The sequence below is a fragment of the Giraffa tippelskirchi genome, chromosome 4, assembly GCF_054371585.1.
Source record: "Giraffa tippelskirchi isolate mGirTip1 chromosome 4, T2T-mGirTip1v1.2.pri, whole genome shotgun sequence".
NCBI classification, from domain to species: Eukaryota; Metazoa; Chordata; class Mammalia; order Artiodactyla; family Giraffidae; genus Giraffa; species Giraffa tippelskirchi.
Genome location: NC_137278.1, coordinates 64,267,291 through 64,292,819, shown reverse-complemented (window position 1 = coordinate 64,292,819; position 25,529 = coordinate 64,267,291). Strand labels below are relative to the sequence as shown.

Genomic DNA, 25,529 nt, shown 5'->3' with positions numbered 1-25,529 from the left:
ATAGATAAGCAACAAGGATTTACTGTATAGCACAGGGAACTATGTGCTTCCCAGGTAGCTCAGTGGTAAAGAATCCGACTGTCAATGCAGAAGACACAAGAGACACAGGTTCAATTCTTAGGTCGGGAAGATCCCCTGGAGAATGAAATGGCAAGCCACTCCAGTATTCTTGCCTGGAAAGTTCCATGGGCAGAGGAGCCTGGCAGGCTATTCTTGGGATTGCAGAGTTGGACATGACTGAATGACTGGGCATACATGCACAGGGAACTATATTCAATATCTTATAATAACTGATAATGGAAATCTGAAAAATATAACTGAATCAGTTTGCTGTACTCTTAAAATTAACACAATATTGTAAGTCAATTATATTTCAGTTTTTTTTTAAATTACATAACCAAACAACAACAACAAAAAAACAACAGATAGTTTGTGGCTTGCAGTCAAGGGAAAGGACCAAGATAGATTGCTCTGACCGCTTCTTCCTATTTTGCTCTTATTTTACCGAGTTTTACCCAGTGCCCTGATTTCCTCCACAATATTGGAGAGCTTACATAAACATGTTTCCAGCCTTGTGATTATTTCACTTCAAATATCATAAATATTAACATTTCCCCGACCCAACTGTATTTTCATTATTCACCATTATATTTCTCATGAGGGATATATCTGATACAGAGATGCAATCACTGGTTAAATGGCTTGTCAGAAAGTTAAAAGAATTATAGTGTTTCTTATTATTAGTCTTGCTTTAGGGATAACAACAACTTATTTATTTGCCAATGTTTATTAAAACCCTAACAATCCATAATATAAAGAATAGATTTCATAGTTTCTTCTTTCAAATGTCTTAAAATTAAGATAGGTACTAGATATCTAAGGTCTCCATTGTTAATAAAAAGTTTGATACATACAGAGTTGGGAAATATAATTTATACATATATGGTATACATAATAGTTCATTTTCAAGGATGGTTTTAGAACTAAAGTAAACTTTAAGCATGAATACTCTAATGATTAAAAACCATTCATTTATTCAAACAACACACATACACAAATACAAAACATTTGCTTAGTGCCATTTCAATAATAAGTAAAATGGGACATAATTTGTGAAGATACTGAGACAGAGCTGGAGGACCACATTAGTATTTCGTTGGAGAGCATTACTGAGGATGGAACCAGTCAAAATGTTTGCTCTGCAGTGCTTCAGCATCATGGGTACTGTTTAATTTTGTATTCTTCCACATACCCCCACCCCTAACCTTGTTAGCATTCCTATCAGCAGCACCCTGCTTCTGGGGGAGTCTCCTGGGAAACCACTCTTGAGTAGGAGGAACATGGACACAAAGCTGTTTTTCCCTTGTTCTGGCTTGTCTACATGATGCTACTTCCCTCGCTGTTTGGATCTTAATTTCTTCTTCAGAACTCTCAACTTCCCCTCATTATTCTCTTCTAAATATTCCATTCCAGGAAGGAACCATATATGTGTTCTTTACCATATATCTGGGGACATGTTCTTTTTTTCTATCTAAATGTCGATTTTAGTAGATTGTAAGGATACCTGTATCACATATTGATTTTGCTACTACTTCTGGCAATTCATTACGTACTTCTCATGATGTCCCATGAGTTATTTTCCAGAGTTGTATTTTGTTTCTTTTATTGTTATTTGATAATTCATAGGTTGATGATGGCAAATTCTCAAAGAACAATGTCCACTCCTACTTTGATTCTACCAAAGTGCGTTGACAACAAAAAGTGATTCTTAAAATTTGATGGAATTACTGAACATTAACTGAATGGTTTTGCATTCTGTTTGATCAGTTTCACTTGTGGTATTGCTTGGTTACCCTTGACTAGTATAAACATAGAATTATTTCAAAGGTAGTTCAAATTTTAGAATTGAGTTAGCCAAATATCTTAAGTTTTAAAGTCTATTTAGTACACATTTATATAACATTAATTCACACTCTGTCCCTCCTTTTAATCTGTGGTTATACAAAATTGACAGCAATAAGCTATCCATGCTGCTGCCAGTATCCTGGCATTCAGCCTTCCTTTCATGTCATTCCTTAACTTCATCTTTATTAAATGTTTACAAATCATTTAGGTTCAAGCTGCAAGTCTGCAATTGTGGCTAAATGCTTACAATGAGAGCTGTTTTCTTCTGCCAATATTTGAATGCAGTTTTCTTGGTCAGTTTTATTTTTGAGTGTGCAATTTGCAGTTAACTCCTGGAAAAAGAAGCATGCTAATGAATTTCAGATGTGGCACGGCTTACTTATTTGTACATTCGTGCAAAATCAAACACATTTGGGACAAATTTTGTTTACTCTTTGGTTTCAAAGAACAAAATTGTGCCAATAATTCAACAAGTGCAAAGGCAATCTTTACCAATGGGGCAATTTGTTGATTTCAGAGACTCTAGTTTGAAATTTTCTTCTGGAGAAAGAGATAATGAGTACCCAATGCACATTCCTGAAGTTACCCAGACTTGCAATTCTACTCTAATCTGCTTTTTTTTGCTTCTATGGGGCGAGGAAAATTCATTCTGCAGATTAAGTGTTAACTAGTTTTAAGAATCTTGTCTTTGATGGGAAGTAAATCTTTGATAAAGTTTTAATTGAACAGAAGATACTTATATGAATAGTATTCTAATATTTGATGATATTCACAGAATCTAAAGGGGATGTCAGCCATGTATCTGGTATTGAAAGGATCTCCTATCAGTTTGGTAAATAAAGCACACTTTTAAGGCCAAAATCAGAATCAACCTCTTCCTCTTTTGCAACTCTACATGAACTGAACCTCCACATGTTTGTGCCTTGAGTGTAAGGGGGATGCCTTTAGAAGGTACGGGTATTATTTAGCACCAATCATTATCATAGCCAAAACATAACTGTGAGTTTCACCTACTGACAATTTAAGGGCATTTATAGTATTTCACAGGGCTTCCCAGATGCAGTGGTAAAGAATCCATCTGCCAATGAAGTATATGCAAGAGATGCGGATTTGATCCCAGGTTGGGAAGATCCCCTGGAGTAGGACATGGCAACCCACTCCAGTATTCTTGCCTGGAGAATTCTATGGACACAGCAGCCTGGTGGGCTACAGTCCATGGGGTCACAAAGAGTCAGACACAACTGAGCTACTGAGCACAGGACAGCAGCCTGGTATTTCACACTTGCAGGCTTCATAGAGAGGTGAAAGACCCCTTGTTTTCTTGTTAAGATGCCCCCTTTCCCTCTAGATTGCACATATATGTTCTTGGTTCAAGAATGCAGTCCTAACCAGGACTCATGGCCAATCATATTTGGGGATGAGGGCACTGGTGATGACAATAAGAATGGTGAGAGAAGTAGACATATTATTCTGTCCCATAAGCAGAAAGTATTTTTGATGTTTTCTCTTCATTACTTCCCATATCCCACAAAAAGTATTCTGACCCCGGCCTTTGATTTTTACAACTGAATGCAACTTCCTGAGGTTAAAATTACATTAGGCCATTGGTTCTCATACTTGAGTAGGGATCAAAATCATAGGATTGTTAAGACACAGATTGCTGAGCTCCATCCTCAGAGTTTCCAATTCAATAGTTCTGATGGGCCCCATGATTTTGCATTTCTAATAAGTTACTGGATGATGCTGATGTTTCTGGTCTGGAAACCACACTTAGAAAAATCATTGAGTTAAATAGTTATGTAACTTAGTCTTTTGTGGCAGAAGTGTGATAATATCAATCTCTTCCATCCTTCTACCTCAAGTAACTATCATTCAATTTTTATGAAGGAATTTTCTGACTATGCCTGAATCACATAGATGTACATACTATTTACAAATGTGTATTAAAATGGGTCTTAAATTAACTGAAATTTGGTGACTATAGTGTTTGGAGATGTAAATCATGAAACAATGCTAAATTTTTCAGGAGGAAATCAATGCAATTATATGGCATCAGCTTATTTAAAAAGTAATTAAATTTTCCCTATAAACTCAACACCTATGCATTTACATGGCCTTAGAGAATTTTAAGATATTCAAAGATAATTAACAGCTAAACACAATAAACCATTAGTAGGTAAAATACCCATTTTACATTCTGCTTGAAATATTTCTTTTCTGTTAATATAATAATTTACTCAATTATAGTCTTCTTTTAGCAAAATATCTATTTTCTGAGATCAAAGCTCTTTGCTGGGCTGTATAATTATATATAACAAAATTAGGCACTTCTTCACAAAACTAACCGGAGCAACCAGAGACCCTAATGACAGTAGTGAGGATAGTATTTGAAAGTTGCTTGGTAATGACAATGCCAAGTATGCTAAGCTACTTGATTACACTGTAATTTATAAATCCTCTTTTGGATATGATATCATTTAAGTTTCAAATGAAAGAAGCCAACAAGAGATGTCCCTAACATCTGAGAATCTCTATGTGTTAGTTCAAATTTATCTTTTTTAAAGTAGTTGTATAGATAATAACTTTTTTCCTTTTCAAAATAGTACTTTAGTTATGTTTATAAAGAAATGTGCAGAGGATAATATATAGTCTCCAAGAGTGTAGAGCTTTTTAACCCTAAGTATAATTTTTTAATTCCTTTAGGCTTTACCAAAGGCAGCATATTTCTCTTTTTAGCTTTTTAGTTGCTCCTGCATCATAGGTGATAATAACAGAAATCAAATAAAATCATTGAAAATACAGCTAAAACTGAAAAAAAAAATCTGGCAAACAAAAGTTTGTAGCTGAAGTATGGTTTTTAATTTAGCTGAGTGGTAAAATTTTTCCCAGTGGAAATGAGGAAAGAGGAACTAATTATGGTATGACATGTATACAAGTATGTAGGTGCTAATGTCTAGGTAACCTACACATGCAATCTAGAACAATGTGGAAATTGACAAACGGGCAGAATCCTGACAACTGCAAAGAAAGGCTCTGTCCAGGTACATAAAGATCAATGAAATACAGTTTTTCAAAGTTTAAAACAAATTGAAAAAACAGTCTTACTGGACAAACAATGCTTTAACCTGAAAAAGTGGCTTTAACGCTGAAACTTTCCCACTGTTGGCTGTGGTGTGCAGGACATTTGGTTATTGGGAGTTTGCTGAGGTGCTCAACAATGCCGTTTCTCCAGGACTGAGGCATTTCCAGGGAAGTGGGACATTTAGTTTTCAGACCAGGACAGTCTTGGGTAGACAGAGATGGTTGGAAACGTTAGGATATGTTTTCACATCTTTCAGTTATACCTTATATAATACAAGCCAGAAATTGCACTCTGGATTTGACTCCACAATCAGCTTTATTAGACATTTGTATCAAGTTCCTTTTCTAATGGCATGGTTTCTTTAGCAGGTAAGTAATGATACTTGCAAACCCTGGCTGAGTTTAGTAATGATTTAATTACCAGCCATTCAAAATATTCTACATTTAATTTGTGAAAGTTCAATTAAGTGGAAAAATTCCTTTCAATTGGGCAATTGATTTTCTTATTTCTCTTATTTTTTCCCCTACAAGAATGGGGCTATTAGAATGTTATGTATGGTAAAAAAAAAAAAAAAAAAAAAAAAACTCTTCCTCAACTTGAATTAGTGTTTTCTAACTCCATATCCTTTGAAGATTACATAGTGACTATGCACTAAAGGTCCAGCTTCCTTTTGGAACAGATGAATATCTGTTGTCTTTGAAGTGGATGATATTTCATGGAAAATAATTAATTTCTAAAGCTTAATTTTTACGTGACTCCAGGTATGTGACACTGAAATGATATTCATGAAATTTGATAGCTGCCAAAGATGCCACCTGTCATTTGAAATTCTCAGTGTGAATGACCTCCCAGTATCATGCTCATTTATTTACAATTGCCTGGAAAAATGCTTACTGTGAATTGATACTTGGATGTTATGTTTTAAACCCCTTAGTTTTGCATAAAATTGAAAAAACCTGGACAAATAGATGAACAAAGGTTAAAGAATCATGTTTTGACTAAATGGTAAAACATGGAAAGCTGGTTAAAAATATATTTATCAAATAGAATACATTTATTTATTTACTTGTTTATTTTTGGCCATACTACACGTGGAATGAGGTATCTTAGTTCCCTGACCAGGGATTGAACTCTTGTCCCTCTGCATTGGAAATGCAGAGTCTTAACTGGACCACCAGGGAAGTCCCTAAAATAGAAAATATTTTAAAATATCTAGTGGTATTTAAATTATTAAGTGCCAACTGTGATTGATAATAGTGCATGCAAGGGCACAATTGACTAACACTGAAATACAGTTCAGATTTCAGTCATTACATTAAAAATGTCCTCAGCTTTAAGTTATATAATGATAAACTGTACCTGTTGAAAAATATATGTGGAAAAAAGAAATAATTTTATGACAAAAATATGACTCATCTAAGGCATTCATTTATTCTGACCCAGCAATCATGGTAAATGTGTTTGGATTACTGGTTATAAGTATGCAACATTTAAAAGGAGAATGGAGATCTTTATTAAAACAGAAAGTTCCTCAAACTCTACAATGATGTCAGTAATATAGGTCCTTGGAGCACATTATTGTTTTAAGCAGAAGTCCCTACACTTTCACATTGGTTATAAAACCTTATTTTGTGCTGCTGGCCTGGAATGAGAATGTCATACATCTGTAGGCAATTAGAAGAAGCTGGACTGCATGTTTGATCAGCTCAATAATAAACGGGCACAAGTGTGATTCGACTTATGTTAGTCAGATTCCCTAGACAGGTTATCCTGTTGTTATCATATTAAATAACCCCCTTTTATCAACAATTAAGTAAATCCACATTTATGGGCACTTTGCAAAAGTGTGTGATGGGAAGAAATCCAACTTAAGCCTTAAGTCATCCAAAAAAACTTTTAACCCTGCTTTTAATAATACAGACCCCCAATCTCAAATTGTAGAAATTGGTTGAATTATGCAAAACAGTTTGGGTTGGAAATGCCCCATGTGCACACAATCAATGAATATGTATTTAGCATCTATCATAAGAATTTAAGAGTTTTAGCTTATAACTGAAAAAGAAATTCCCAGAGAAGAAAAGACCTTACTTTGTAAGGTAGTCTAAATCTTTGTTTAAGAAAGATTAAATAGGATTTCATTTTTATTATTCACTTTTTATTATACAGTTTTTACTGTAACCAATGCATGTTGTAAATCCTGAATATGTTTTATTCTAGAACTTCATTCGATTCTAGGCATTCTTCTTGCTTTCAACCACAACTGTCAATGATGGACCATAAACTACTTTGTAGTTTCTGATAAATGATCCTTTCATTTACCTGCTTTTATTTTCTCCTAAGTACCATTCAAACATATGTCTGAAGTATAAAAAATAATTCAATATGTAAAAGTCAATATTTTAAAACTTTCACCAAACCTTTTCAGTTTCAGGAAAAATACCACCAAACCTTCCAATATAATTATATATTTAAATAACACAATTAAAAGTTGGCATCTTAAATAAATTCAAGGTATTTTTAAGCCAAGATTCACTCAAATACACACACCATACATATATAAATATATATTTATTTGTAAATATATATTTATATATAATATAAGTAACCTCATGAGGTTATCTCTTTGACATAATCCTAAATTAAATATCTGAATATCAAGCAGATGCTGAAGCATTCATCATCAATAGTGGAATTCTGACTCAATGACAGTAATACAAAACAGATGCTAATAAGATAGGCACTCTGAAAAGTGACACCATCACAGCATGGGTTAGCTCTTGATGTGGGATACTGAAAATTTGAATGCAAAATATAAAATAATAAAAGTCAGAGCCTGATAGGTTTCCTTACTTCATCTATAAGCCATTTAAAATCTACTATATTTTTATACAGAAGATAAAACTCAACACTCGTGAATAAGGGGCAGCATCCTAGAAGACCAAAAGATGCTTCTTTCACTTAATACAGCAGCTAGGTGACCCCAGTTGAACTCTTCTGTGTTGAGGGAGGAAGGTGCTCTCTTCTTCACTTATGTAAGCAGAAGGTAAGAACTCCTGGGCCCTTCCTATTGGCCAGTGTGTACCAGGCACTTATGGTGTATATGGGGTGTACCCAGTCAGTGCCTGGCAGTGAAAAAGTACTCTGAAGCTTCTATGGCCACATCAGGCAGATCTAAAAGGGTTTGCTAAGTAGGCAAAGAGGAACAAAATCCCTTCACACAGTCCAGTTAGTTCATATGCTACACATCTTCAAAGCCCAAGATTCTTATCAGTTTGCTAGCATGAGTCTACCAGATGTGTATTCTTTGTAAGAATAAACAGAAAAACCCAGGCAGATGGTGCCATAGTGCAAGTGATATAAGCGAAATGTGCTCAAATGAGAGCTTAAAAATAGATATAAGTGTGAGTGGGGGAAGACTCCTTCAAAGGTAATGAGAGGCAGAGGTCCCATTTCTTTATTCCTCAGTGAGGAAAACAAGTCACTGGCAAGTTCAATTAAAAAATAAAAAAGCTTGAGACCTTACAGGGAGGCATTTGTGGAGTAGCTTGACAGCACAATTTCAAATTCCAAATGAATAATTTGACTGCTCCTTTTGACAGCTGTGACTCTAGCCCCATCTGTCTGGGTTTGAAGGCTGGCTGTGTACTCACCGGGAATTCCCTGGTGGCTCAGATGGTAAAGTGTCTGACTACAATGTGGGAGACCCAGGTTCAATCCCTGGGTTGGGAAGATCACCTGGAGAAGGAAATGGCAACCCACTCCAGTACTCTTGCCTGGAAAATCCCGTGGACGGAGGAGCCTGGTAAGCTACAGTCCATCGGGCTGCAAAGAGTCGGACACGACTGAGCAACTTCACTTTCTGCACTCACCACCTGTGTGACCCCTGGTTCTTAAACTTGGCTGCACACTGGAACCACCTGGGGAGCTTAAAAAAAAATACTGATTCCTGGAACCCACCCCCAGAGAGTGTTATTTAATTGGGCTGGGGTGTGGTTTGGACTTGGAAAAGTTTTAAAGGCTCCCAAGCGACTCTAAATATGTGCAGCTAAGGTTGAGAACCACTGGTGACCTCTCTGAGACACAGTTTCCTAATTTATAAAATGATGATGACATGGGCAGCAACTACCTTTTATGATTTTTGTGATGATTGAATATGATAATGCAGGCAAAGCACTTAGCACAAAGAATGGCGAGGGGGAAGCTCTCAATAAATGAGAGCTGTTGTCTTTCTCACCAAAAGGTGCACTTGGGCAAGAACTTTCTCATTAGCATAGAAAGTCATGCTTACCTTGGCACACGTTATGCTCACTCTGCTCGTAGCCTGTTGCACACTGGATCCGGTGAGAAGGGTTGGCAGGAATGCGCTGAGGGTCAGCTGGGTTCCGCCGGATGACAAAGTTATTTCGGCCAGTTTGCACTTCAGCAGCAGCACTGGCGACAAAACCACCCCCAGGCACCACTCCACTAGCAGCCATGCCACTGGCTGCTACACCCCCAGTGCCTGTACTAGAGGTTGCGGCTGCATTTGCAGCTGCACCCACACCTTCAGCTGCTGGTGTTTCTTGCTGAGGTTGCTCATTGTTGACAATAATCTGGGCTGTTTTAGGAAGGCAGAGGTATCCTCCATAGTGGTTGACACATTTCATTCCACCTTTGCAAGCGTCTGGGACAATGTCACATTCATCAATATCTGTGGTGAGTAATAAAATGAGTCAGAAATCTTCTTACAGGGGAAGCTGAACATGTAAATGCATGCTTATACCTTTTGGGTATAATACAGGTGGGGCATGAAGGACATACTAGATGGAGACAGAGAGCTATGATCAGATGGGAAGTCTTTGAAGCTGGCTCACCTTTGCACTGCTGTCTTACAGGATCCCACTCGTATCCATCTGTGCATTGCTGTGAAGAGGGGCCAGGAGACAGTTAATTGAGTATCCACTCTCTAAGAAGTCACTCTACAAGCTTCATATTTATGGCAACTGTCTTGGTACTAGAGTCCCACATAGATGATGAGATGGGTAGTTTAACATTCTATAGCTTTTTTAAAAAGACACACCTGTGCACTGGACTGCTGCAGGGATCCCTTCTCAATCACCACCTGTCTCAACTGTTTTGTTGCATTTCCATTGGATCTAGTCACCCATAACCATGTTGGAATTCCTTTCTGTCTTGATACTAATATTCTGTAATCCTCTGACTGCTTTTTTCACTTTACTTGACCCTTCTTCCACATTATAAATTTTACCAAAAAAAAAAAAAATCCAACTGAGTTCTTTTATTCAGCCCTTGACTATTCCCTCTCTCTCTAAATCCTCTTAGAACATTCCAGCACCTGACTTTCCTTACCATTCCTATTCAGTCAAGTCCTGATCCGTCCTCTCACACCATGGCCTGCCTCCCAGCTTCAGTTTCTAAAGGTCCTCTCTAGTTCACTCACTGACAGAACCATCTGTCAACCAACTGCCCTTTTACACCAGGCACCATCCTAGTCCCTGGGAAAGCAAAGATGATTAAGATCTTGTTCCTATTCTCAGGCAGCTCGCAGGCCTGAAGAGGAGATAGGTAGATTAGTTGGAGCAAGATGTCAGGTGTCGTGACACAAGTTCACCTGTGGAAGGAGTGATGGACTCTGCTCAGGACTGTGGGCAGGCATGATAGGGTGGAAGGGAGGGCTTTATGGGCGAAGCTACAAGTGAGTTGGATTTTTTTCCAGGGAGAAGTGATAAGTCTAGGATGAGGGACCACATAAGCAAAGGTGCAAAGCTGGAAGGAGCTACCAGTAGTCCTGGGTGGATGCAGTGAGGTAAGAGAGGTAGGCAGGGCCAAACCTGGGAAGCCTTTCTCTGGACAGGCCAAGTGGGAACTGAATTCCACCTTGAAGGTCAGTGAATCTCAAGCTTTATTATGCTTAAGAATCAGTCTGGTGCTTGTTAAAATGAGATTCCTGGGCCCAACCAAAGGCTCTGACTCTGTAGGTTGGGTAGGGGGCATGGAATCTGAATTCCTGACAAGCAACTTAGGTGATTCTGATACAAGTTATCTATGGGCTACTTCTTGAGAAATGCTGGTCTAAGTGATGAGGCCTCTGAAGAATTCTTAAGCTCAAGAAAACATCTGATCACATGCAGATTTGAGCAAGAGGTTTCAGGAAGGATTAAACAAAAGTAGAGTAAATAAACAAATAAACTTAAATTCTTTCATAAGAGCCAAGAGTTGCTTGGCAAACAACAGATGCTTGGCAAATAAATAGCTGAATGGAGACAGAGATGAGTTTAGATATTTTACTGACTTCCGAGACTTAATAAGGTGAAAACTAAACTCATTTTATCTCCCAAACTAATGCTTCTAGTTTTACCAACACTGTCCAAGGCACTACCACATTTCTCAGGAACCAGGATAACAATTTTAACTTCAACTTTTCCATTATTTTCCTTCAAGCTCTGCTGTCTTTGTGTTCATTTTTATATCTCCCATGTTGGTGTAAGCCATCCTGACCTCATGAGAAGGCAAATCTCCTTAGCTGGTCTCCATATCACTGCATTCTGCACACAAGCCTCTATGATAAACTTTCTTTGCTCTCTTGGCCACACTGCTCCTCCATCTAAGAGCTCACAGGGGCCTGCGGACCCCTCATCTTCAACTACTACCATCTTCAGGTTCTCCATACCACCCAGTTTCTTGTCACCTCCTGATCTTGACTTGGCTATGTTCCCTTCTAGCCTTTGACTATGCCATCTTTTCTGATTCAGGTGCCTCTTCAGCCTTTCTAGAATAATCCAAAGTCCTCACTTCCTTCAAGAAGTAGCAGCAAGTTCTAACTCCTTCAATAAGCCAGTAGCTTATTGAAGGCAGCGTGCGCTAAGTCGCTTCAGTTGTATCCAAACCTTTGCAACTCTGTGGATGGTAGCCCACCAGGCTCCTCTGTCCATGGGATTCTCCATGCAAAAATAATGGAGTGGGTTGCCAGTATGAACATTAATTACCTCTCTGCTTTTGTATTTCTTTAGCAACATGTATAAGCTGCATAATACTTTGTACTTTTCAACAGTACTTTTCTCAAGGTAAATTCCCCAAGGTTAAGGTCTGATATTTTTTAGTAAACAAATAAACTTGAATCCTTTTGATAGTGATGAGAATTGCTTATGCACAGGGCAGGTACATGATGAATACATAACTGAATGGATCCTATCTTTAATATGAAAGGAGAATATGAGGCTATCTTGTGGATATGATCCCATCCTTCTGAAAAGTGTCATTCAAGCCAGGCAGAATGGCAGTTCACTTGATAAATTTGTATGCTAAATAGAGGCAACTTGCAGTTTGTTTTAGGTTTTCAGTTCCAGGACATTCAATATGGATCACTATTAAACAAACCTAGACTGAATTTAGTTTCACCACTTATTGGCTGTGTAGTCTTAATTTATATACCTCTCTGATCTTCAGTTCTACTATCAGTAGAAGTAAGAGCATGCCACTTAGCTCATACTTTGCTATGAGGAGGAAAAGAGACAGTGTCTCCATAGGGAGTTACTAAAAATATAGTTACATCTTGTCCTTTAACCATGAACTAATAGCCATATACAGTTTAAAAGAGAATAGATTTAATCTTGGCACAGAAAGGGTGTCATATCTGGGAAACCTGTTATACTAATGGGGAACCCTAGTTAGTGGTCTTAAAACTACAGTGTCTAAACCACAGGGAACTTTCTCTGCTAAAGATGAGTAAGGTTTAGGTGATTAGCAAAGGGAAGGGAGTACGAGATAAGCAATTGTAAAAGCAATAAAATCTATTATTACATGAATATAAAAGGGGGTAGCTAATTTAATTTTAATTCCCTAAGAAGGTAGTAAGTTTAGCCTGAAGAACAAAACAATTTCATCTGAAGATAAACAACACATGTATTCATTTCTCTTGCTTTATTTATCTTCAGCAGAGGAAGCAACTACATTTACCATTAAGTTAACAAAATATTTATACTAAACCCCATTTGATTTATAGTTGATCTGGACAACAAGGAACATTTGCCAGATGAATACTAACATTCTAGGGATAATATGGTATCAAAAAAGTGAGATAATGTTTATTATCAGTAATTAACATTAGCTCACTTTTAAGAGTTTTATTTTCAAAAATTTTCCACATTCTTTTGAGTAAGATTACTTAATTTTAAGTTGGGAGCAAGTAGAAAAATATGTTTTTCATATTCTGATCCAAGACAAATGTCATTTGCCTCACAACACTGATTAAAGACTAGAAAACACAAAACAGAGGTGCAAACAAACTCATCAGAAGTGAGGTAAGCACTGCCCTTTGTTCTCACCATATCCATTCTGGGCAGTGGGGGGGAGGGGTGGTTAGATGATGATATTTTCAATACTTTATTCAATGTTTGTTGTACTCATACAATTAGCTAATTAATAAAAATTACTTGGAAATATCAGATATGCTAATCAGAAAATACAAAACCAAATTTCACACAATGCATTTTACCAAATACTGCATCCTGGTAACACATGTCTATCTGAGTGGCATTTATATGAGCTATCAGTTAGATTGTAAGTGAATAATAGCCTTTATAAAGTTGAGAAAATCCATTTACATGAGAACATAAGTCATATGCACAAATGAGGTGATGGGCTTTTGTGATATTTAACATTCCTATTTGAGTCTTACTCCTTGAGTTCTGGTTTTATCTGCATGTATATAGTAATTCATGTTTTCCAATTACTTATACTCATTAATATGCTGAATGTTTCATAAACATGTAGCTTACTTTGATTTTTGTTTTAAAGGAGTTTCCCTTTTTGGCCTTGCATAAATCCTTACATTTTGGTCCCTATCTCAAATGGCGATCTAAGTGAACTTTTGAAACGACGGGCTATTTACAACGTATCTTAAACGTGAACCTTGCTAACGCTGGTTTAATTTATTACCCTCCGCAGAGAATAGCCCACATAGACTGGCAGGACTGGATAAAGTCTCCCTTGTGCCACAGAATCCCACTGAACCGCACTTATCTCAAATTCCATCACCCCTTACCGTGTACGTGATGGTTTCTTCAGTGTCCTGTGACTTGACCAACGCCAGAGTCAGCATAGTTAGGAAAAGGGCTTTCAACATCGTGAATCTCAAATAAAACACAGTACAAACCGATGCTTAGCATCTGCAGCGGAGGAAAATAAAACTTCAGCTGTAAAGTAACGAGCAAGGTAGAGAAGGTGGAGAAGGCTGAGGCTCCGTCCTACACAAACTTCTAATCTACTTCTCATCTCCCCACCCCCTCCTCAACTTTCCCTTGGCCAAACGGGACACCAAAGGCTGAAGACGGCTGCAGAATTACATTTCGATTTACACTGTCCGGCTACGATGAATATACACAAAAGCTGTAAGGTACGCATTTTACACTGCACCTACAATAGGCTTGAGAAAGGGGGTGAAAGAGAAAGAATACAGGGTAATTAATTTCAAAGGTGATGGTGCATTTTTTTTTTCGAGGGTGGAAGTGGGGCAGCAAATCTCATGTTCCTTTGAACGTTAAGGCTTTCCTTACAAGCTCACCTCCAGCTAGTTAAGTTCCTTGCAAAGTTCAGCAGAAAAACTTGCGAACCAATATGAATTACTTTGACTTCAAGCTTTTTTTTTTTTTTTTTAAACAAAATACCACAGCAAAACTCTGGAGCAATCTCCTCCCATAGTAAAATACCTGCCCTTCAGAACTCCTTCTCACATTCCCCAGCGCAAACTCTCCAAGTGGCATTTCCACGCGTTCTCTGTGAGCAGCTTTGTTTAAAAGCCCCAGGTGGTGTACGGGAGCAGCCCAAGCGTCTAGTTCCCTCTCGCTTTACGGGTGTCTCGGTCCCCGAAATGCTACCTTCAGGATCGGGTCTGCCTAGGGCCAGAACTGGGGAACCATACCGCAGCCCGAAGTACCGGTTTCAGGGCGGCCGGCCAGGCGTCCCCAGGGAGGCGAGGTCCGCTTTCTTAACAGTATGTTAACAGGCGGCTGTCTCTGGGGAACTGCTCAGTGCTCCAGCTTCTAACCAGTTCTGGTGGAATCCAGGTGCGGCTTAAATCTCACACATTGGCTCCCTGAAACTTTCAAAACCTCATTTGCTGGCAAAGCCCTGTCGGCTGATTGTCGGCACGCACACACATGCCCATCCAAACAGATGTCACCTAGTGCTCGCACATCCTGACAGATCGCATTCCGAGACCTCACACCTCCACCTCCCGCTCTGCCTGAGAGATCCTGCACTATGTGGGGACAGTTCTCAGGTCCACTGCACCCCTCAGGTCACCCCACTTACTCCTCGGCGTGCGGCCCCGCGGGCACTGGGTGCGCTGGTGTGACCCCCGCTCCGGGGCTCCTACCTGCGCGGCCGCGCTGCGCTCCGGGCCCGGGCAGCGAGGGGAGAGAGCAGGGGAGGGCAGCCCCGTGGGTCTGAACTGGCGAGGTCTGGCAGCGGCTGCGGCGGCAGGAGGAGGAGGAGAAAAGGAGGGAAAGGGGAGGGCGAAGGGGGGCGGAGGAGAGAGCTGAGGGAGGCGCAAGGGCTGAGCTGAGCGCTGCAAACCCGGAGGGAGGGCGCGCTGCGCAGCTGGGTTTGCGCCCCTTCCTCCAAGGGCCCGCCTGCCCGCCCCTCCCAGCCCCTCACCCTTGGCTCCCAGACGCGCCGGGACTCTAGGCAGAAGATGGCACGTTTGGCATGTGATGTTTGGGATTTGAATAGGCCTTGGTGATGCTCCAGCCTCCCGGGCAATTTCTCGTGCCCCGCGGAGTGGAAAACTGCTCTCCTAGAGAGCTTGCGAGCCTCCTGAGAAATTGCTCTTTTTTTTTTTTTTTTTAACAATAAGTGAATCCTAGGAGAGTAAATTAACCCCATTTATAGGACTAGTTCTTTCACCTTTTCTTTAAGATACCTTTTTTGGGGGAGGGGATGAAGGAGTGTCTACTTCCTCAAATATAGAAAAAAGAGCATTCATTCAACAAATAATTGTGACTTACTGTGTGCGAGGTGTTGGGACTAGGCCAAGTAGCACTCACACAAAATTGTGAGGTTGCGTTGTTTTTGGTCTCTCAACCACCATCATCCCTCCTTGGGCCCCTTTTCTTGTCTATTGCTTTTCTTCTCTCCACTGGTTCATTTGTGGGAGTCCCCAACATTGGTCATTCGAAGTTGGATATTTCGCTTTCACCTTTCATACTAATGGTGGAATTTCAGGAATTTGGAGAGAAAAAATTTTTTTCTGGCTTCTTCAAGTCATACCACACAGATTGTGGTTATCTTTGAAAGCTCCAACTCTGAAGTCAGATTAATAGTTTGCCTCCAAGGCAGTTATGACTTCTGAAGAAAATACAGTTTCATGAATGAGACAATATGCAAGCTGAAGTTGTTGATTCAGCACTCCCTCAGCAGGGGCAGAGGCTCTGCCCAACGGTTCCTTCTCCTTCCTTGCGGACCAAAGGGCATCAAATGATAGGGAATGCAAGAGAGAGAGAGGCTGCCAGGGGGAAGCCTCTGTCCTTATCTCTGGGGTATGTAATAGGTTGCCAACCTACCTTGCCAGGTTGGTTGCAAGCCACACAGCAGTGGACAAGATCAGAGGAGCTTCACCACCCTGATACTTCACCACAGTTATTTTAGTGTATGGGGTTTTGGTAATAGTATTGAAGATTTTGGTGCCAGAATTCCAGTGTTTGTTTCCCCAGTCATTAATGACCTCCAAACTTTAATAAATTGTATCTTTGCTTTTGTACAGTAAGAAGATCTGTCTAGAAATTTTCTTCTACTTTTTAAATTCTTTTTACCTATCTTCAGCCCTTTCCCCAGAAAAAAGGGGGGGGGGGTAAAACTCCCAAATTTCTATCTCCAGCCAGGAATTTTTCCTGTACATCCAGCTCCTGACCTGCCATCTTCATTTGTGCACCTAATGGGCATTTCAAACTGAACAGTCTGCTGATTTTCATTCTCCTTCCCAACCTTCTCTGCCCACCTATTTCACCATCTTAATGAACAGCAATTTCATCTTTCCATTTGCTTAGATCCAAGATCACAGAGTCATCCTTGGTTTCTCTTTTTTCTCACACACACTGCATTCAGTTCTTCAGAAAACTCTGTTGGCTCCATCTTTAAACTGTATCCAGAACTGAACTACTTCTTATCACTTCTTTCATGACCATGCTAGCCTCTGCCACCACCATCTTCCACACAAATTATTTTAGCCTCCTCATCTTTCTCCTTACTTACACCCTCGCTCCCCTGCAGCCATTTCTCAACAGAAGTTCATGTAAATGGAATCCTAGAACATGTACATTTTTGCATCTGGCTTCCTTCACTCAGCATACTTTTGAGACGCATCCTTGCTGTTAGGTATATCAGAAGTTCACTCCTTTTTAATTGATGAGTATTGCTCCACTGTGTGGATATACCCTGGTTTGTTTATCTGTTCACCTGTTGATGGGTATTTGGATTGTTTGTGAATAAAGCCATCATGGACATTTAATGTAGAAATCTTTGTGTGGACATATGTTTTCCCTTCATTTAGATAAATACTTAAGAGTGGAATCTCTGGGTCATATGGTATAGGTATGTTTAACTTTATAAGAAAGTGCCAAAATGTTTCCCAAAGTAGCCATACCACTTTACATTCCTACCAACAGTATGTGAAACTCTTTGTGATATTGTCAGCAATTTATAATGCTAGCCATTTTATGGCAGGTGTGTAAGTGGCAGCTCATTGTGGTTTTATATTACTTTTCTCCGATAGCTAATGATACTGAACTTTTTTATATGCTGATTATCCATCATTATGTCTTCTTTTGTGAAGAGCCCATTCAAATCTTTAATTTATTTCTTTATTTTTGTTTTTTTGTCTTATTAGTAGTACAAGCTTTTTTAAAAATATAGCCTCCCTGCAAGTTCTTTGTCAGATTTTTGAATGTTTTCTCCCAGTCTTTGTTTTGCCTTTTCATTCTCTTAATGCTGTTTTACTGAAAGCAAACATTTTTAATTTTGATGAAGTCTAACATTAAATTTTTCTTTCATGTTTTGACCTCTTTACTTACTATTTACAAAATCTTACCTTTGGGAAATCTTGTAAGCGCTCTAAGCCTCAGTTCCTGCTTCTATAAAATAGGAAGGATAACGCACTTTCTTTCTTAAGGTTGTGGGGACTAGGTGAGAAACTCATGGTAAATATCAAATACATGTGAATGATTGTTCTGAGATATTAGAATATATAGTGTGATAGGCTATAGTAGACTGTTCCTCCATCTTAACTTAACCCAGGATTCTTTAGGTATTCCTTAAATAGGGCATCTCCTGACAGGTCTAAGGTAATGAAATCAGCAGTGGCATTCTCTGGCTGTTGTTTCAGGGTAGCCCATTGTCCCACCTCAACCAATCAGAACTGAGGGGAAGGATTTCTTTCCTAGGTGAAAGGTCGCCCAAGACCACACTGGAGAACAGTGGAGCCCTTTGCCTCCATTGCCACTGGCAGCCATAACACAGCCCAGAGGTAAGCCAGCCTGAGCATAAAAAGGTGATACATGCTGTGTGTGGCCAACCACATGGAGAGAACCTGGATCTTGATGGACTGTTCAGAGGGCCAACTGACCCTAGAACTCATGATACTTTTAGGGGTCCTCCACAGTGTTTTTTAAAATTAATTAATTAACTTTTGGCTGTGGTGGGTCTTCATTACTCCTTGAGGGCTGTCTCTAGTTGGTGAGCAAGGGGCTACTCTCTAGTTGTGGTGCATGGGCTTCTCATTGTGCTGACCTCTCTTGTTGTGGAGCACAGGCTTTCGGTGAGCTTCAGTAGTTCTGATGCCTGGGCTTAGTTGCCCCATGGCATGTGGAATCTTTGCAGAGAAGGGACTGAATTCGTGTCTCCTGTATCAGCAGGTGGATTCTTAACCACTGAATCACTAGGGAAGTCCTCTCCATAATATTTTACTTTTTAAAGTCAGAAGGAATAAATAAATATCATCCAGTCTGGATTATATTTGTCTCTATACTATTGCAGTTGTAAAATATCATTTTTATGGAGAAAGGGGCCCAAGAAGGTAAAACTGCCCAGGGACCAGAAAGTCATAATGTGGCCCTGATTGTTGAGCTTCCAAATTAACCAAACTTGAACTCTGCCCTGACTCTGCACCCCTGTTTTATGAGGTAATATATTTCCTTATGGCTCAAGCCAATTTGAGTCAGGTGTTCAGTTACTTGAAACAGAAAACATCTCGCTGTTAACATGAGGAAGAATCCCACTCTGGGAGCTCTGGTTCCTGTGAAGTGTTTTACCTGTGTCCTGCACTCCAGAGTGCCAGGCCTTGGCTGTTTCTTAGGAGAGTCTATTGGGAGAGCTTCCCAGGTTTTCTGTCTTGGAGCAAGTTGAGAGTTCCAGCCACTTCTGCTTGGATCAGCTTTTGGGTCCCCCTCCATCTTCTTACCTTTGTGTGTGTGTTTGTGATTTTCAAAGATTTAAGAATTGAGGTTTTCCTTTAATAGTCACTGCTTCTGGAAGACAACTCTGGCTTCTCTTCATAGGATTTGAAAAATGACCAATGATAAGGGAGCCGTAACTTTTCCAGTTTGCCAACTATTATACTATATGTATCACAAATAAAATTTTACTATTGCTCCCTTTTTAAATGGAGAAGGCAATGGCAGCCCACTCCAGTACTCTTGCCTGGAAAATCCCATGGATGGAGGAACCTGGGAGGCTACCGTCCATGGGGTCACAAAGAGTCGGACACGACTGAGTGACTTCACTTTTTCTTTCCCTTTTAAAAAGAAATTCCCTGAAAATAATTAGAAGTCTCAAGGACCTACAAGCTTTAATTGAGTCATGGAGCCACAAATCTTGTGGTTAAAACCTGATTAATAGTTTTCACTAGGGTGTGGGTAACTGGAAAGTGAAATCTGTGAAAAAAATGAATTCAATTAAGAAGGCAGTGAAGATGGAACAATTATGTAGGGATTAATGGCAGGGTGATCGACTCATCCCAGTTTTCCCAGGACTTTTCCATGTTTTGCACTGGAAGTTCTATATCCTTGGAAAGCCCTCAATCCTAGGCAAACTTAAAGGTATAGAAAAGGGAATTCCTTGGCAGGCCAGTGGTTAGGACTCTGAGCTTTCACTGCTCAGATCTGGGTTTGACCCCTGGTATGGGAACTAGGATCCTGAAAACTGTGTGGTGCGGCCAAAACAAAAAAAAAAGTGTAGAGAAAAGGTGTGGTAGAGAGAAAATATGAAAGGACCCAGGAGTTCTTGCCTGGAGTTTTGCTGTGCTTTAGCTGGGTAATCATAGCAGTTGCTCAACTTCTTTGTGTCAGTTTTACACAAACACTGACTTGGGTAACAAGATTTATTTGTAGTTATTATACTGAACCTACCTGTTGTTGTTACATTCTACTTACCTATATTTCTCACATTGCTTTTGCCTGTTTGTCATTTCTTTCCTTACAGCGGTAGGCCATGAGCAGTCTTGCCCATAGAATGCCCCCTAAGTACACAAAGGAAAAATTCCTAGGCCCCAAAAATAAGGAGAAATGACTCAATGCCAGTAAGAGAAGAATGTCAAAGTTTAAAACCTGGCTGTTAGGTCTGGTAAGTTGTGGCAGAAGTATTGTCTTCTCTAGTGCCAGTAAAAGAAGAATGACAAAGTCCAGAACCTGGCTGTTAGGTCTGGTGAGATGGTAGAAATATTGTCTTCTCTAGTGGTTTAAGTTGTTTCTGTGTGCTGATGAGCCTGAGGATGCAAGGAGCACTGAGCCCATGACTCCAGGTTTCTCTGACTGGAAGACAACTCATTCTACATGAGCTATCAGGACTTCTAAATTTAGGTTTGCCTCTGCAAGCTACATTCAGTATCATAGTAATCCAAGTCTATGCCCCAATTAGTAATGCTGAAGAAGCTGAAGTTCAATGGTTCTATGAAGACCTACAAGACCTTCTATAACTAACACCAAAAAAAGATGTCTTTTCATTATAGGGGACAGGAATGCAAAAGTAGGAAGTCAAGAGATACTTCAAGTAACAGGCAAATTTGGCCTTGGACTAAAAAATGAAGCAAGGCAAAGGCTGGCAGAGTTTTGCCAAGAGAAAGCACTAGTCATAGCAAACAACCTCTTCCAACAACACAAGAGAAGACTCTACACATGGACATCGCCAGATGGTTAATACTGAAATCAGATTGATATATTCTTTGGAGCCAAAGATGGAGAAGCTCTATACAGTCAGCAAAAACAAGACTGGGAGCTGACTGTGGCTCAGATCATGAACTCCTTATTGCCAAATTCAGACTTAAATTGAAGAAAGCAGAGAAGGCCACTAGACCAATCAGGTATGATCTAAATCAAATCCCTTATGATTATACAGTGGGAGTGACAAATAGATTCAAGGGATTAGATCTGATAGGCAGAGTGCCTGAAGAACTATGGATGGAGGTTCACGACGTTGTACAAGAGGCAGTGATTGAGATCATCCCCAAGAAAAAGAAATGCGAAAAGGCAAAATGGTTATCTGAGGAGGCCTTACAAATAACTGAGAAACGAAAGGAAGCTAAAGACAAAGGAGAAAAGAAAAGATATATCCATTGAGTGCAGAGTTCCAAAGAATAGCAAGGAGAGATAAGAAACCCTTCCTCAGTGATCAATGCAAAGAAATAGAGGAAAACAATAGAATGGGAAAGACTAGAGATCTCTTCAAGAAAATTAGAGATACCAAGGGAACATTTCATGCAAAGATGGGCGCAATAAAGAACAGAAATGTTATGGACCTAACAGAAGGAGAAGATATTAAGAAGAAGTGGCAAGAATACACAGAAGAACTGTACAAAAAAGATCTTTATGACCTAGATAACCACAATGGTGTGATCACTTACCTAGAGCCAGACCTCCTGAAATGCGAAGTCCAGTGGGCCTTAGGAAGCATCACTACAAACAAAGCTAGTGAAGATGATGGAATTCCAGTTGAGCTATTTTAAACCCTAAAAGATGATGCTGTGAAAGTGCTTCACTCAATATGCCAGCAAATATGGAAAACTCAGCAGTGGCCACAGGACTGGAAAAAGGTCAGTTTTCATTCTAATCCCAGAGAAAGGCAATGCCAAAGAATGCTCAAACTACCACACAATTGTACTCATCTCACACACTAGCAAAGTAATGTTAAAATTCTCCAAGCCAGGCTTCAACAGTACATGAACTGTGAACTTCCAGATGTTCAAGCTGGATTTAGAGAAGGCAGAAGGACCAGAGATCAAATTGCCAACATCATTGGATCATTGAAAAAACAAGATAGTTCCAGAAAAACAACTACTTCTGCTTTATTGACTATACCAAAGCTTTTGACTGTGTGGATCACAATAAACTGTGGAAAATTCTTCAAGAGATGGGACGACCAGACCACCTGACCTGCCTCCTGAGAAATCTGTATGAAGATCAGGAAGCAACAGTTAGAACTGGACATGGAACAACAGACTAGTTCCAAATTGGGAAAGGAGTATGTCAAGGCTGTCTACTGTCACCCTGCTTATTTAACTTACATGCAAAGTACATCATGTGAAATGCTGGGCTGGATGAAGCACTAGCTGAAATCAAGATTGCCGGGAGAAATATCCATAACCTCAGATAAGCAGGTGGTACCACCCTTATGGCAGAAAGTGAAGAAGAAGTAAAGAGCCTCATGATGAAAGTGAAAGAGGACAGTGAAAAAGTTGGCTTAAAACTCAACGTTCAGAAAACTAAGATCATGGCATCCAGTCCCATTACTTCATGGCAAACATATGGGGAAACAATGGAAACAGTGAGAGACTACTTTTTTTGGCTCCAAAATCACTGCAGTTGGTGACTGCAGCCATGAAATTAAAAGATGCTTGTTCCTTGGAAGACAAGCTATGACCAACCTAGACAACATATTAAAAAACGGAAACATCAGTTTTCCAACAAAGGTCCATCTAGTCAAAGCTATGGTTTTTCCAGTGGTCATGTATGGATGTGAGAGTTGGACTATAAAGAAAGCTGAGCATCAAAGAATTGATCCTTTTGAACTGTGGTGTTGGAGAAGACTCTTGAAAGACCCTTGGACTGCAAGGAGATCCAACCAGTCAATCCTAAAGGAAATCAGTCCTGAAAAACATTGATTGGAAGGACTGTTACTGAATCTGAAACTGCAATCCTTTGGCCACCTGATGTGAAGAACTAACTCATTGGAAAAGACCCTGATGCTGAAAAAAAAAAAAATTGAAGGTGGGAGGAGAAGGAGATGACAGGGGATGAGATGGTTGGATGGCATCCCTGACTTGATGGACTTGAGTTTGAGCAAGCTCCGGGAGTTGGTGATGGACAAGGAAGCCTGGTGTGCTGCAGTCCACGGGGTCGCAAAGAGTCAGACACGACTGAGTGACTGAACTGAACTGAACTCGGAGCTACAAGGCAGGCCAGGACCTGGGGCATCCGCTTTGAAATTTTATTTTCATTTATACTGTCATCCACTTCTATCCAGAGAGTGTACATTCTAAGGCCTCCAGTGGATGCTGAAACTATGAAAAGTACTGAAGTTTATATATACTATGTTTTTCTTAGGCATACATACTTATGATAAAGTTTAATTTGTAATTTAGGCACAGTAAGAGATAACAACTCTTCCCTGGTGGCTCAGTCAGTAAAGAGTCTGCCTGCAAGACTCTGGGTTCAATCTCTGGGTTGGGAAGATCCCTGGAGAAGGAAATGGCAACCTACTCCAGTATTCTTACCTGGAGAATTCCATGGACAGAGGAGTCTGGTAGGCTACAGTCCATGGGGTCACAAAGAGCTGGACACGACTGAGTGACTAACACTTTCACTTTCACAAGAGATAACAACAATAACTAATAATATGGAACAATTATAATAATATACTGTGATAAAAGTTATATAGTCTCTCTCTCAAAATATCTTATTATACTGTACTTACATTTCTTGTGATGTTGTGAGGTGATAAAATGCTCACATGACGAGATGAATGAGGTGAATACAACAGAAATTGGGACTTAACATTAGGCTGCTATTGACGTTCTGACAATGTCAGACGGAGTATTATCTGCTTCTGGTGATCCTGGATCATTGGACCATGATGATGTCTTTGATTGGATGTAGGCAGATGATGTCGATGGTTAGGATCTCAGGTAGGCTGGAGCAGGACAGCTCAAGATTTCATCACGACACTCAGAAGGGTGCAATTTAAAACTTGAGTTGTTTATTTATGGAATTTTCCATATAATATTTTCAGACCATAGCTGACCTTGGGTGACTGAAAGTGTGGGAAGCAAAACCATGGATAACTGGGAACTGCTGTATCCTTTGCCTGCTTAGTCTTATGGTTCTACAATCCAGACACTGCCATCTGGTCTTGAGAATTTCCACTTCAAATGATTTGTAGGGAGCTTATTTTTCCTCTCTGACTTTTTGGGTGAGCATGTGGCTCAGACTGTGCCAATCAATATCAAATCTATAGACACAGTAGTTGGTTCAGAAATAATGGACATACCCTAAGATAACTCCCAATGAGGAGTTAGTGTAGTGTAGGGCTTGTGTCCAGAGAGCCTGGGTTCAAGTCCTGCTGTGGCTCTCACTCACTGTGTGAACTTGGGTAAGTTACTTAACTCTTTTGGGACCTCAGTTTATTCATATGTGAGATGGGAATAATTATAATTCTTAGCTCATAGAGTTTTTATGAGTATTAAATAAGAAAATGCACATAAGGACATTAGTACAGTTCTTTGCACATAGCTATTGCTGTAGTTGTTATTACTGATCCTGGTGACTTAAGTCAGGTAATCAGATTAACTGAATGATAGAATGAAAGAGGTCATTAAGGTTAAAAAATTTCTTCATATTTTTGTGTGTAACTGTCTCTAATTTATGGGATATTTACAAGAATCAGGGTCTAGACACTTAGTATGCTGCAGTTTGATGACTGGATCATGGAAATCTGTGGCCCCACTCTGAACAATGTCCTCAGACAATAGTATTTTTTGAATAAATGGATCTGAGATATCTAATTTCTTGGATTTCAAGTGGCTTATGAAATTATATTCCCTTACTGGTAGTAAATAGTAGTAGTTACCATTTTTATAGTGATTACACCATATGTAACACAACTATTATTGTGCCTGTTTTACTAAAAAAGAAATTGAGTCACCGAGCAGTTTAGTAACTTGCTCTGGTCATACAGTAGTGAGCAGCAAAGTGGGGATTCAAAAGCAGGCTGTCTGGTGCTAGAACCCTTGTTCTGAATTCTCATCTCTGTCACTCCTTCCCCACCACCAACGGAATTTAGGATTTCAGGGGCAGAACAGAAGCATTGTGGTGCCACTACAGAGATTCAAACTGATACGTAGATTGAGCAGACTGTAATTGGAGATTGCAATAAATTCATCTTGTTAAATTGCTCTGAGCCCACAGGAGTCTGAAATTTTAAAGATCTGAAGATATGTTTGGTTCGGGCGGGTGGGGTGGCAATCACAGTTTAGAAGGAATTCACAGATGTTGATGACTAC

General features: G+C 39.7%; 1 protein-coding gene and 1 long non-coding RNA gene across 10 annotated transcripts in view; one reads left to right on the top strand and one right to left on the bottom strand.

Annotated features, from left to right (window-relative positions):
- Positions 1–18,321, bottom strand: part of EFEMP1 (EGF-like fibulin extracellular matrix protein 1) — a 74,536-nt gene extending 56,215 nt beyond the window's left edge. For 3 of the 9 annotated variants that reach the window (XM_081589604.1, XM_081589610.1, XM_081589612.1), the window contains exons 1-4: positions 15,363–15,449; positions 14,031–14,118; positions 9,841–9,889; positions 9,276–9,677 (exon numbers count right to left, since the gene is read on the bottom strand). In XM_081589604.1, coding sequence (XP_081445730.1) covers positions 9,276–9,677; positions 9,841–9,889; positions 14,031–14,111 — 532 coding nt within the window. In that variant the 5' untranslated portion in view covers positions 14,112–14,118; positions 15,363–15,449. Of the gene's footprint in view, positions 1–9,275; positions 9,678–9,840; positions 9,890–14,030; positions 14,155–14,921; positions 15,040–15,298; positions 15,450–18,071 lie in introns of those variants that run through there. The other 6 variants (XM_081589603.1, XM_081589611.1, XM_081589605.1 and 3 more) reach the window with 4 other exon arrangements.
- A 116-nt stretch (positions 18,322–18,437) lies between these two features.
- On the top strand, positions 18,438–21,577 carry LOC145545328 (uncharacterized). Its single transcript, XR_014082004.1, has 2 exons — positions 18,438–18,506; positions 20,459–21,577. It is a non-coding gene; the product is annotated as an uncharacterized LOC145545328 (long non-coding RNA).
- The last annotated feature ends 3,952 nt before the right edge of the window (positions 21,578–25,529 follow it).